Here is a 14,554-nt window from a genome sequence, read left to right on the forward strand (position 1 = left end):
AACCAAACTGCGTATATTTATTTTTTCAAACAAACCTCTCATTACGTTAGTAAGCCGTGACTACGGGACCTGCAAAGCATCCGAAACATTGTGTTTGCTTGAAAAAAGAAATACGTACGATTTTCATCCGGATTTTCCGAGGGCAGAGATTCAATCCTAATATGTAACTATTGCGTAAACCGTAGAATTCGATACCAAAGTTTGCTTCGTTTATATAAACAACTTGATAAAAATCAGCATTATTATGTAAATTTCGTATTGTTGAAACAATGTGTAACAAAATGTACGCTACAATACATTTCGCGATAACGGCACTGATGCTTTTTGGGGCGACGTTCTTGATCATGTACATAATGAATTTGAACTATGAGACGGTTTTGCATAGGCGGCGGCCTCGCGCCGCCGATCCCGCGCCGGTAGAGTTTATGGAAGACAATACACGCGGCTATGTGACCAGCTCCAACGACACAATTCAAAAAGCGCTTACTGTTAAACAGGTACTGAATTAAGCGTAATTAAATAAAAAGCGAACATCATAATGGCACACCTCATGGACGAATGACTTAAGTGGAGTCCATTAGATACAGAAAAATATAACCCACATCCTCTCCAATTCTTGTAATTCTGTCAACTAATATTGTAGACAGAGTTACAAGAATTGGAGAGGATGTGGATTGCATTTTTTTGTATCTAATGGAGCAATAAACATGTTTGACGTAACTCCACTTATGCCATTCTTCTCTTCTTCAGAAGTTGTTTTACTTTTAAAATATAAATTGTCGGAACGAACAAATTTTGCGCCTGGTGGTAAGCGACACGCCTATCCATAACAGTTGCAGTGTTATTTAGAGCTTTTAATCGCAAAGATCTTAGGGGCATTGCTACTGTGCCCGACACCCTGAGACTAAAGATGACAAGTCCCATGTGCCTGTAATTTCACCAGGTCCAGGCACCCTTCCAAACTGGAACGCAGTAATGCCCACACTACAACTTGGCGGAAGAAAAAGGTAAAGTGGCAGCACTTCCCTTCCCTGTGCGGGCTTCCTCTTACACAAGCAGCTCAATTATACTGCTAGTATAACATATCTTCTTTTACCATCCCTTATAATAACGGATGACGGAGCCTTCTGCGATCTCATTTCACTAAGGCTAGAGTACAGGGGCGTAAAGTTAATATAGCCCCAAGTAATTTGACTAAAAGACTTGTTTTTATCCCCAGATGATGACGCACGCATGGAACAGCTACAAAGTATACGCGTGGGGTAAGAACGAACTGAAGCCAATGTCCAAACGGGCTCATTTGTCAAGCGTCTTCGGGCCGCACGACCTGGGAGCCACGATCGTCGACGGCTTGGACACGCTGTACCTGATGGGCATGATGGACGAGTTCAGAGAAGGCCGAGATTGGGTTGCGGAGCATTTGAATTTTAAAGAAGTTGTAAGTCGTATGCTTAATGTAATAAGACCACATTTGCAAAATTAAAACTTTCGAGGAGAGACGTTTAAAGATTCTACGAACGAAATTTAGTCGGTAACTTTTCTAGGCTTAAGAGATATACAGGTAGTATCTCTATAGATAGGCTATAGAGATACTGCCTGAGATCGAATTAATATTTTTCCCGTACTGAATCGGTTTATTGCGCGGGTTGAGCGGTAGTGACGTTGGTTTTAATTTAAAATATATTTTTTTTTACAAACGACATTAAAACCATTCGAAAACGTATATCGTATACTATACGTTTCTATAATTCAGTTAATATAAAAAAAAATCATTGTTATTTGTAAAGTCCAGAGTGCAGCGGTTTTCTTGTAAAATTTCGAGGTAAGTTTGTGTTTATTTCTATCGTGAAAATTTTAGGAAGCGGAATAGGTGTTTTCACACCGTATACCTACTAATCAGTGTATATTCTCAATTTTACAACATATTATTTCCTAAGCGATTAATTCAACACTTTCACTATAATGCGGAACCAACCAAATCTATTCGTCAGAACCGCTGCAGCCAAAACGAGTTATTAAATTTGAAACACTATGAAATCTATGATAATGATTGGTCTTAGTTTTAAATGAAAAAGAATAGAACTTCAATATAGAACCACATGAAACAAATTATGTAGCTATAATGTGAAATGTTATAGCTTTCCCCTTTAAGCATAAAAAAAATGTCGGGTAGTTTCATTTCTAGAACCTTTACACCTCTCTTATGAAAAGTTGTTATTTTGCAGATGTGTTCTTATTGCACCAGAAGCAAATTTTATTCATTTATTGCAAATTGCAGAAGGCAGATGTTATTAGGGCATGAACGTTGAAAAGCAGGAAGGCGGTAGCTCTTGAAACTTGCATTCATCTTGTTTACACGACAGTCATCGAGTATATAACCAGAAATAGACGAAATGTCATTTAATTTGTTTGAAAATTACTCTGCCAAATCATTACTGCGCTCCGCTTAGACAGCCCGAATTCGAAACAATTGACGGGTGTTGTCAATTGTTTCACTTCAAATCTACCAGTTAAACTTGAGCTTTGCTATAATGGACGAAAATTGCAAAATTACATATTTAATATTTAATTACCGATGAAATATGATTCCGTTTGTTTTGTAATTAGATGTTTAGCTGTTTTTTCCCACCACCGAATGTAACAGTGGGGACTGTTCCATTGCTACAGATATTAGGTATCTTTATTACAACAAATACAGAATATTTTTGGAATATACGTTGACATACACACAGGTCAGATGTTGGCGCTGTACTATTTCAATATTCTAATTTGTGATTTCAGCGCAAACGAGAGTTGATATTTAAAAGTGATAGAAGGCCCATTTTCCTGATGAGTTGCCAGAGACGGATGGCCCTTATTTCGTCTCTATTTCTGGTTATATATTCGATGACGACAGTAGACCTGTTGTAGGACAAGAATCGCAAATGATTAAGGCAGTTCTTTCGGTGATCAGAAAAGATATAACATAAATAAGATTAGAAACTTAGAATAATAACGCATAGAATGATAGTTTCATATCAAACGAACTGTCACAAGTGAGGCAAAAATCAAATTCATGTAGACTAGTTTTAGTGTAGGTTAATTTTCGGTTTTATTGAATATTTATACAAAAATACAAGTTGAAACGCGTTACTTCCTTGTGGAATGTGATGTTGGTATCTATTTTATGTTTGTCTGACGTATTTTTACACTCATTTACCGCACATTTCGTCATTTTTAGCTAAAATTCTTGATCTGTTCGTGGTGCAAGTTGACCTTCAGCACTGACGGCCCGCCCGCTCGTGTAGGCCCATTGGGAGCGCTTCAATTTGCCTCACTTAGCGTGTGCGGACTAGGTTTCTATGCGTTATTATTCTAAGATGAAACAATAAAGCACTCCTTATTATGTGTGCTTTATGTCTCTAACTCAAGTAATATCATGCAACAGTGTTGTTTTTTAAATAGAAACTGTGATACTTTCAGTGTTTTTCTTGAGAAGTGTTTTTTTATTTTATTTTTTTTATGATATCTAACAAGTCGTGCGCCTGATGGTAAGCTACACGCCTGTCACCCTGCGACATAAGTTGACAAGTCCCATGTTCCTGTAATTTCACCAGTACCCTTCAAAACCAGAACACAGTAATGCCGACATTACTGCTTGGCGGTAGAAATAGGTAAGGTGGCAGTACTTCCCTGGACGAATTCTTTCACAAGGACCTCTACTGCTACTAACTTCTGTGGAACAAAGACTGACTAAGTTAAAAATATTCCAGGACTATGAGCTGTCCGTGTTCGAGACGACGATCCGCTTCATGGGCGGGCTTCTGGCGTGCTATTCTCTCACGGGCGACTCCATGTTCAAAGACAAGGCTGCGGAGGTAGCTGACGCCTTGCTGCCGGCCTTTGAAACTCCCACTGGACTGCCGTATGGACACATCCAACCTTATACTAAGGTATAGACATGGTATAGACCCTGGTGTTAGCTGTATTAATTCTACGCGCTTTGTTGAGCTGGTGTTTTGTTAAGTCAAATAGTAGGTATATTTTTTATCGAGGCATCAAAACGAGCGGGTATACCCAAGGTGGTAGCCATTCGAGCTTTAGCGAAGGTGTCTCTTACTCCGAGGCTTTTGATTGGCTTTTAATTTTTTTTATTAAGAGTTTTGGCTTGGATACAAGTCCTTTGAGCCATGTCTTCGTTTAATTATTGAGATCAGAAATATTAAATATTTTCCATTGTGGTATTTCACATTATGTTTTCACATTCTCTTAAATAATTTAGTTCTCTTGTTTGGGCTTTCTAAATAGTCTTTTAGGCGGCGGGAGTCAATATTTATGTTTTCAGTTTCACTAAAAAACTTTGAATTCGTAATTTCAAATTTTCAGGATAAATTCTTTTATAATTTTGCTTACAATAAGGATTATAGTTCTAACGTTCTTCGTCACTATTTCTTTCTTCGAATTTTCATAATATTCATAAAATAAAATTAAAACAGAATTGTAAAAGCTGTACTTGTAACTTCAAAAGCCCGCCATTTTTTTTCTTGGCTTTTGTCTCGAGGTGACAAGTTTAATTTTCACTTCGATTGCGAGAAAACAATTAAATATCTCAATCGTTTTTGCTCTACAACAAAATTACGAACCAAAATTCTGAAGTTTTCGCGGTATTTTTTTCCGACCAGACCTTAGAGGATGGGTAGTCTAAGGACCAGATACAGATACAACAAACGCAGTAACGCGGGAAAATAATATGGCACCACCGTCTATGCGGAAAAGACACGGAACTAAAAGCGAGCGCACTACTGACTGTTTGAGTTTGTTCATTCGAAGTAAATTAAAAAATTTGGTACTTTTTATTCCTTACGGATTAAAGGATGCACTTTGCTCCCATTTATACTTACTTTTAGAGCATGAGAAGTGAAAAAAGATATGTTAAGGAGGGTTTGATAAGTACGTGAATTTGAGAAGAATGAAGGTTTTTTAAATTATGATTTATTTTTCTACGTAATCTCCTTTTAACTCTATACACCTCGACCAAGCGATATTCCAACTTTTTCAACCATAGGCACATCGCGCGAACGTGCTATGAATGAATCAATTAATTCCTCTCTAGATCTTCTTTTAAATCCTATTTCGATAAGTTTCGTAGACAAGTATTCTGCCCTGCTAAGCCAAAACGCGCTATCTCAATCGGAGTAAGATTTGAGAAAATAGATATTTTGTAAATTCTATTTTCGCACTTTCAAAAATAAATCTTTTTGAAGATGTTGAAACTTATTTATACGAATTTTTGACTAATAAATTTATTGACATACCTAAATTATCCATAAATTGTACCATTACACCTATTTTGTGAGATACCGCTATTTTGATTATAAAGAAAGCCGCCAAATCTATTAGAAATTTAAAGAAAAATTGAGAAATAAAAATACTTCTTAATGGTTTTTAATTATGTTTTAAGTTTGATAGCGCTATTTCTATTATACCATTAGATGCAAAATTATTATAGCTATTGAATGGTATAAAAAAAGCTAAAAGGGATTATCTCAGAGAAAGCGCGTTTCGGCTTAGCAGGGCAGTACTCCTTCTTGACCAATTTCAGGCGAGTTACCCTTCCGGCTGGGCTGCTCCAAACAGCATTCTCTCAGAAATCGGCACATTGCATTTGGAATTCTCTTATTTGTCTGACGTTACTGGAATCGAGGGTAAGTATTCGCGCCATTTCACACGTTTCACAGGAACATAATTTAAAATCCACATAAGATATATGTACACACATCAAAAAAAGTTTGCGATCACTTCGAAAAACTGAAATCTTTTTTGTTACTTTAGATTATATTATGATTTTTTCTTCTTTTTAGATTCTTTATTTAAAAATAAATTAGAACATAAAACAATGACCCCGTTCAATTGTTTTTTCATATAAAAAGGCTTTCAGTCCTAGCTTACGCTCATTCAGAAATCTGATTTAGTCAATTATAAGCGATTCAAGATATTTTTCGCGGAAAGTTGTGATTGAAAAAATGCCAAGAGGATTATCAGAGGTTTTACGAGCTAGAATAGTAACTTTGAGGGAAGAAGGATACACCACGAGAGTAATAGCACGCAGACTTGCTATATCCCAATCCTGTGTCGTGGCTACGTTGCAGAGGTATCACGGAATGGGCAATTTAGCTGACCGACCCCGCAGCGGTCGCCCAACTGTTTTGACAGCTGCCCAAAAGCGCTATATTAGATTGCTGGCAGCCCGTGATCCAACAATCAACGCCACTAAAATAAAAGCAGAAGTCAGGGCCGCCTCTGGGCTTGAAGTTAGCACGCAGACCGTTCGCAATTGCTTGCACCAGCCTGGATTACGAGCACGGAGGTCTTGGCGAGCTCCGCTCAATTCCCGGCAACGTCAACAACGAAGATTGCAGTGGGCTAGACTTCGGCAAAATGAAGAAGGTGAGGACGAAAACATTTGGCAAAACTGTCTCTTCGTTGACGAATCCCGAATCAGCACTCATCCAGATAACCGACGTGTCCCTGTCTGGAGAAGACCAGGCGACCGTGAAAGACAAAGAACTGCCACTGGAACAGTTCAGCAAGGCGGAAAATCGGTGTCCTTTTGAGGTGGCATTATGATTGGAGCTAGAACGCCTTTGATCCCGTATCGGGGCTTCATGACAGCAGACATGTACAAAGCAGTTGCTATTGATGATATCGTCAGACCATTCCGAGTAAACCATGGGCACCAATTTGTACTGGTCGATGATAATGCGCCCGCACATCGAGCTCAACGAGTCAATGCTGCTCTTCAAGAATACGATATCACACGATTAGACTGGCCTGCCGGCTCGCCCGACTTAAACCCAATAGAGCACGCGTGGGATGCTCTTAAACGAGCAGTATGGAACCGTGAGCCACGTCCCCAGACAGTTCCAGAGCTCAGGGAAGCCGCTATTGAAGAATGGGATAGGTTACCCCAGGAAATGCTGGATAACTTGATCCTCAGCATGCCCAGGAGGATCTTCGCATGTATTCGAGCCAGGGGAGGAGTTATTTTATATTGAATTCACACCTTTTAATAATAAATTGTTGTTTAAGTTTAATTAAACAGTCTTTTTCTTTCTATGAAATTTCTATCACTATTACATTGTGATTAATGGCTCAATTTTTTAAAATAAATAATAAAAAATAGTTTTATATTTTAATTTCAAACAGGGTATTCCTATTTAAAGAAAGCATACAACATAGATTTTTTCTTGATAAAGTTAAATTTAAAGAATTATAGGAGCTTATGCTATTGATCGCAAACTTTTTTTGATGTGTGTATGTCTAATAAAACTATAGGCAAAAATAAACTGGAAATAAATAACAAAGAAGAATGGCAAAAGCTGCCCCAATAACGACGAAGAGCCGTTCATGGATTTTGCTAGTATAATTTTGCGTTTTAGTTTATGCCTAGTCATCAATGTATTTTTGTATATTTTTAGAAGTCGGGAATAAAAAAATTGTAAAATATTGTATTTTAGAATTAGATGCAATAATACAACGCAATTGATTCTGCTCGACCCTTAGAGGATGGAAAAAAAATTGGACCATAGATTTTTTTCTTATTTTCTGGCACTATGGCGTCCAGCCGTTGGCCATATGCAATTTCGATTGAGTTGCCATTTTTCGATAATTCTTCCAATATTTTCTTCCTCCTTGCGACTTCAGGATATCGTTGTCGTCGCAGTTGTTGTTGTGGAACTTTGATGTGGGTTTTTGGATACTAATAGGAATTTAAAAACGGGGAAAGGAAATGGCAAAGCAAACGGAATTTTGGCACAGTGATTTACAGGATAGTATATGGTAGGTAGTATATGTAAGTAAATCTAAACAATGAAGGATGGAAATTATGAAAGGAAATGGAAATGAGATGGTAATAGCTGAAAATAAGTGGATAAATAATAATCTAAATTTTAATATCATTTTTCCTTACGAACTGAGCATTATAAACGGAATGATTATTATACGATAGTAAAAAAGGAATAGATGTTGGTAAAGAAATTATAGATTGAAAAACGAAGCACGGTCATATCTTGGACTGGAAAAGAAAAGATGGTTCAGACTGGGTGACGTTCTTATACGTACGTTGCATTTTAAGCATGATGGAATGTTTACCTACCTGAAGTATTGGTTATTTTATAGTACACACGTAAAACATTAAAGCTATGAAACACTTGAAATAATCAATTAAACATTAATGACATAAAGTAAAAAGTAAAACACGAACCTTTTAACAAGAGACCTCTTGCCATTGTCAATGTCACATTGATATTGAGAACAGTGTGACCATTTGTGGCAGATTTCTGTCATTTGGACAGATTTAATTTTTATTCATTTTCATTGTGGTAGAACAAAGTAGTTTGGCAGATTTCGGAATATTCGGGAAGTTCTTTATTATTTTAGGGAACAAACTGAAAACTTGTTGTTTTCTGCTACCATGAACATACATCTCAAGCGAAATACAGGACAATGGTATAAATATAACCTATATCAACTTTATAACCCCAACTTCTACAGGCTGTGTACTCAATAACTTTATTGAAGCTTTGTTAATGAAATGTCTCCTTAATGCACGACGCCAAAAACACTGGGTTACAAAATACACGGGATGTCGCCATCCCTCTGGAACAAAAATATTTTTTTATTTTATTAAAAATAATTTTTTAACGTTATCCTTTTGCTTATACGTTTTTTATTATAATAATAAGATCATTTATACTATAGTACGGTTGTGCTCGAAAGAATATAGTTCTTAATACAGAATAAAAGTTAAAAAGCCCCGATTCAAAACATCGTACTCAAGAACGTTTACTTTAGTAGCAGTAGAGAGAGAGTACAGTGTGAAAGAGTTCGTCCAGGGAAGTACTGCCACCTTTCCTATTTCTGCCCGCCTAGTACTAATGTGAGCATTACTGCGTTTCAGTTTTGAAGGGTAAGGGTGCTGGTGAAATACAGGCACATGGGACCTTTCAACTTACGTCTCAGGGTGACGGGCACAGTGGCAGTACCCCTCAAACTACAGACCATGTCACGGCATCCTATGTAGAAAACGAACTATTTGTACAAGGACCTAGGGTTTGTCAAACTTAATTGAATGTATAGGTTTATCCATGACATGTTTGCCGATTGCAGACTTTACGTGACAGTCCTTGACATAATATGTTATGTTCTTCGTCTGTCTATGTAAGAGACTTAGGTATTTTAACTTATGTAGTATCGGTAGGTTGATTGACTAATTGTTATTGTATTCCAGTCTACAAAGATAAGGTGGACCGCATCCGGCAGGTGCTGAATGACAAGCCGGGGAATCTGTACTACACCTCCATCAATTCGCACAACGGACAGTGGGCACTGCGTAAGTACTATCGAATGTAATACAATCGTTTATCTCGTATTATTAATTTAACAATATTACAATTTAAAATACGATGCCTTGACATTGAAAAGTGTGATTGTTACTAATATAAACAGTGCTCATTAAATAAAAATGTAATGTAAAAAACTATTTATTAAATTAATATTTTCAATACATACACACCTACTATTCCTAAAACTCTATAATTTGGGCCATTTCAAATCGAGAGTGAATAGGCGTTATTTAGGTGTGCATGCTTCATCGGCGACCTCATCGTCACTTTCCAACAGGTGAGTTGGATTATCTATTGGATAATCCTCAAAAAATAAAAATATATATATTGTAGAAAGGTAACGTGCTGATCTCAGGAGTTTTAAGCCAGAACCGATGGAATCGAAAACGGGACGACCTAAATATCTGGGTATGGGTACTGAGAAAGTGGTTGAGTTGCACGAATGGAGCCTCCCTAAACTACGTATACCATTCCTTTCCAGTATTCTTTTTACTTTAGTAGCAGTAGAGCTTATTGTGAAAAAACTCGTCCAGGGAAGTACTGCCACCTTACCTATTTCTGCCGGCAAGCAGTTAGCATTACTGCGGTCCGGTTTTGAAGGGTTTACGGAAGGAATTACAGAATTTCACAAGCACCCTTACCCTTCAGAACCGGAACTCAGTGAGCCTGTGCACATGGGACGTGTCAACTTATGTCTCAGGGTGAAAGGGCGCAATGGCAGTGTTCCTCAGATCTTTGCGATTTATAGCTCTGAGTGGCAATGCAACTGTTAGGGACAGGCACACGCCTGATGTCGTGTCGTTCGTCCCGTCACTTGATACTATAAAAAAAACACAAAATCAAATCACCTCATAAAGCATTCGCGCTATTTTACATTCTGTATAACTTTCCAGCTCACATGTCCCTTGGCGCTTTCGGCGACTCTTTCTACGAATACCTGCTGAAAGCATGGCTGATGTCTGGAAGGACCGACAAGCAAGCACGCATCATGTTTGACAATGCGATGGAAGTCGTGCTAAATAAGATGCTGCGCGTATCTAACTCAGGACTGTCCTACTTGGTTGATTTGCAATTCGGCATTGTGGTCGAGGAGAAAATGGACCACTTGTCTTGTTTTGCCGGTAAGTCATCTTAAGACCCATTTACACGGAGATAATTTCTCATCTCGAAGACACGACTATCGAAAGAATATAAAACAGTTTCTTCATGTTAACGTACGCGTGGGCACCAACCGCCTAGCATTGAATATCTCCATGTAAACAGAATAAGCAATTCTTGTCTGTTTATAAACTTATTTTATGATAATTTTGTAGTGATTATTAAAAGTGGTAATAACGTACGATTAACTCTCTCCATCTAAGTGGCCCTTTAATAATAAACTAGCTACCGCTACTTATTGCTTCTTGATTGTAATTTCTTGGATCCAGAGGATGTCTTCAAGAAATTGCTGTTTGAAAGCTGCCTGATCCACATTTCTTTTTGTTTTCTTTTGTCCCGTTATTGTTCTGTGGTAACACTTGAACACTATCTTTTCAGCACTAAGATTCGTCAATAATGACAGGGTCTAAAATCAACTTGAGTACATCATCTGGCACACCAAATAGCTGCTGTAATTTCGAATTCCAGGTGGCATGTTCGCACTAGCCTCTACGACATTGAATAACTCGTTGTCTGAACGCTACATGGACGTGGCGAGCAAATTGACGCACACCTGTCACGAGGCTTATTCCAGATCTGTGACGAAACTTGGACCTGAGGCCTTCAGGTGATTATTCTTTGAATGTCTGATCTCATAGTACTCAACAGCAAAATTTGCTAATGAGGGTATTCTACAGTTACCCAGGAAGGTGTCCTCCTGTCATTTTTTAAGGAAAACTAAGACACAGTTCGTGCTTAGCACAATGAAACGGGATCAAAAATGAAATCTTACAAGAAACTTAGTACTTTTTGGTAGTGTACAGTACTTATATGGTTATTTGTTTTGGTAATATTGTACAAGTAAATATAGGGACAGAAAAATAAGTTATGGTTTCAAGCTCTACATTCATCACTTTTTTGGAAATCAAATAATATCGTTTCAGATTCAATGGTGCAGTGGAAGCGCGAGCGTTAAGGAAAAAAGAGAAGAAGTACCTGTTGAGACCAGAAACCTTCGAGAGCTACTTCATCATGTGGAGACTCACCAAAGACCAGAAGTATCGAGATTGGGGATGGGAGGGTGTGCAGGTAGGCATCTATATCTCGTGGGTTATTTTATGCAGGACTGACGGTGCCGTCCAGTGCCTCAGTGAATGGTACAGGTTCAAGCTAAGTATAATTCGTATGGCAGGACAAAATTCAAAATGGGCGGCCGTGTGCAAGAATTCATTGAATAGTTTTTTTTATGTGTAAAGAAGGAGGCAAACGACCAGACGAGCCACTTGATGAAAGGTGGGGAATCGTCGCCCATGGACATTTGCAACATCAGATGAGCTGCCTATGCGTTACCAGCCTTTGAGAGACCTTGTAAACACTCTTTCTGAAGAACCCCATGTTATAGCACAAAGGAAATACCTCAGAAGGAAGATCATTCCACATCTTGCAGGTTCGAGGAAGGAACGAACGAGATGCCCGCGTGGTCTTATAATGCCAGGCATCTCATTGTGGGGATGGACTCTACTCCTTTGGCGGGAGGTGCGATCACTCCCCATTATAAAGACGGTAGAACACACACAGAGAGTCAACGTCTCTCCGTAGGCTAAGGGGCTCTATACCGTCTGTGAGTTGGGGATCATTGAAAAATACGAACCGCCCTACGTTAGATGGAGTCAAGTAGGTCAAGTCATTTTGGAGCTCCTGCCCAGAGATGCGAGCAATACTCCCTAAGGGGCCGTTCATGTATTTTATACAACAAGTTAAGTTTCAGTTTATTTAAAACAATGCTTGTTTTGATAAGGCGTTGGAAAAGCACTGCCGCGTGGACGGCGGGTACACGGGTCTCCTTGATGTATACCATCTACGTCCGAAAAAAGACGACGTACAACAGAGTTATTTCCTCGCAGAGACGCTCAAGGTCAGTTATTTGGCTTTTGTGACGAAATTTCGCTTTGAAGGTCACCACTATTATTACCATCGGCTTGACGCGGTCACAAAAACCTTTAAGCCATGCAACAAGGGCGAGTAAGACTTAACGCGTTTCGCGTTTACTCAGGACAGTCAACGCGAAGTGCATAACGCTTTTTCGCTTTTATTCCATGGACAGGCTTAATCTGTTCCAATGTTGATAAGTGGTGTTGGTAGCATCTGAATCTGGGGTCAGTTTAAAGTTGCAACGGAACCCAAAGGAACCCAAATCCGAGTATCATTGTGTGATGTCGGGGCTGGTTGCTTGTCAAAAATATTATACCAAGACTAACGAAGCTTGAATGTTCAGGGGGTGTTCCAATGTTTCTACTGACTGAATCGATGTATCGTTCGCAGTACCTGTACCTGCTGTTTTCCGATGACTCGTTGGTGCCGCTTGATGAGTGGGTGTTCAACACCGAAGCGCACCCGCTGCCCATCAAAGGCAAGAACCAGCTGTACCACCAGGACAACTAAGTGCTGAGGAAATATAGCGCAACCTCTTAAATTAAAACCACAGAGGAATTGTTTTTTAATACACTACCGGACACAATTCGAGATGTCTTGAATTTTTAGTATGTTTGATTGATCGAAGAATATAAATGTAATTTTGAAACTGGTTTACCTACGAAATGTCATTTCCATAAGCCTTCGTTAAAAATTTGAATTTCTAAAACTGGGGAAAACTTTTTCTTCGAATCGTCGAAGAAACTCTGGTTCGTTCCGTGGCTTAATTGGGATAGCGTCTGGCACGGTTTGCTAGAAGATGTCGTAACGCCGACGCAACGAATCGTGTGGCATCGAACTTATGTGTGTAAGGAGTGTATTTAAATTAATTTTAACAATACGCTCTGTAGTGTTTTGTACAGTTATCGTCGAAAATGCTTTGTCTGCCAAGTCCTTATTTCTTTGGCTAATTTTCTCACTTACAATTTATTCATACAGACAAATGATTATTGAATTAATGCGTATATTTGTTTTTAAAACACACAAACTTTCGAGCACTTTACGGATCCCATGATCACGGACTTACGGCTGAATATAGGGCTTATTTGAAATAATAATAATAATAATAATAACGCACACACTCAACATAGCCCCGCACTAGGGAAACCCTGTGTCGCGGGTGCCATGGACACACACATAGACAACCACAAATTACACCCAAACTCACGAGAGAAATAAATGTAGGCCATACAAATATTTCTCCCGGCCCGGGAATCGAACCCGGGGACCTCTGCGTGGCAGTCCGGTATGGTAACCGTTCGGCTACGGAGGCAGTTGAAAAAAACAAATATACGCGATATAGATCCGAAAAAAATATTTCATTCTCAATGTGTGTAATTCGCGAAAACCTAGGAACTCGATATATACAAAAAGATGAAGAGACAGACAAAGAGACCCGTGCCCAGCAGTGGGGGACGTGTAATTGGGTTGATGATGATTGAATACCCAGAAAAACATCTTTTGACCTTTGGACTGAAACAAAATAACGGATTTTGCACGAGTTTATACTCAATAAAGCAGTGTTTGCAGGTTGACGACAAAATGGCAACTTTAGAAAATGTAAAACTAAGAAAGATAGCGACTTTTGCAAAAGTGGTCAACAACGCTCACTGATTTGCTCAGAATACACCTTGGCACTGTATTGTTGAAGTATTTGAAATTATTTAAAATACTGATCCATTTCACGCCACTAAAATTATTAAAAATGTCACACAGCGCTGTTTGCTAGTGGACTACTCAAATATTAGTGTGAATGACTGTGATAAGGTAATTTCTACTATTGACGTGCTAAATGTTACGAGCCTGTGACGTGGCAAATAAAGAATTTGAATTTGAATACAAATTAAGAGCGTTTATTTTTATGTGATTGGTTTTTTACAGAAGTTTCTGTAGCGGACTGTATCAATGGGTTAAAGGGTGGGTGCTAACAACCAGAGCAAGGCCAAGCAAGTCTTCGTGTACTTACAGCTTTTAATAATATACTAGAAAACATGTTGTCGCTAAACAAAACAGCAAACACAAGCTTAAGTTAAGAAAAAAGCGCCATAAACAATCGCGTTTAA

At 38.6% G+C, this 14,554-nt stretch overlaps 1 protein-coding gene across 2 annotated transcripts; it reads left to right on the forward strand.

The window, feature by feature from the left end:
* Positions 1–71: 71 nt before the first annotated feature.
* Positions 72–13,153, forward strand: LOC113231782 (mannosyl-oligosaccharide alpha-1,2-mannosidase IA-like). Of its 2 annotated transcripts, XM_026466311.1 has the most exons (10): positions 72–497; positions 1,220–1,438; positions 3,753–3,932; positions 5,582–5,684; positions 9,269–9,370; positions 10,277–10,504; positions 11,010–11,148; positions 11,465–11,609; positions 12,319–12,435; positions 12,843–13,153. In XM_026466311.1, the coding sequence occupies exons 1-10, from the start codon at positions 270–272 to the stop codon at positions 12,960–12,962; spliced, it is 1,581 nt and encodes a 526-aa protein (XP_026322096.1). In that variant the 5' UTR covers positions 72–269; the 3' UTR covers positions 12,963–13,153. The 2 variants fall into 2 exon arrangements, with proteins under 2 accessions (XP_026322096.1, XP_026322097.1); XM_026466312.1 differs by lacking the exon at positions 12,319–12,435 and having other exon boundaries at positions 12,843–13,152.
* The last annotated feature ends 1,401 nt before the right edge of the window (positions 13,154–14,554 follow it).

The sequence above is a fragment of the Hyposmocoma kahamanoa genome, unplaced genomic scaffold (assembly GCF_003589595.1).
Source record: "Hyposmocoma kahamanoa isolate Upper Pololo Valley unplaced genomic scaffold, ASM358959v1 66, whole genome shotgun sequence".
Classification (NCBI taxonomy): domain Eukaryota; kingdom Metazoa; phylum Arthropoda; class Insecta; order Lepidoptera; family Cosmopterigidae; genus Hyposmocoma; species Hyposmocoma kahamanoa.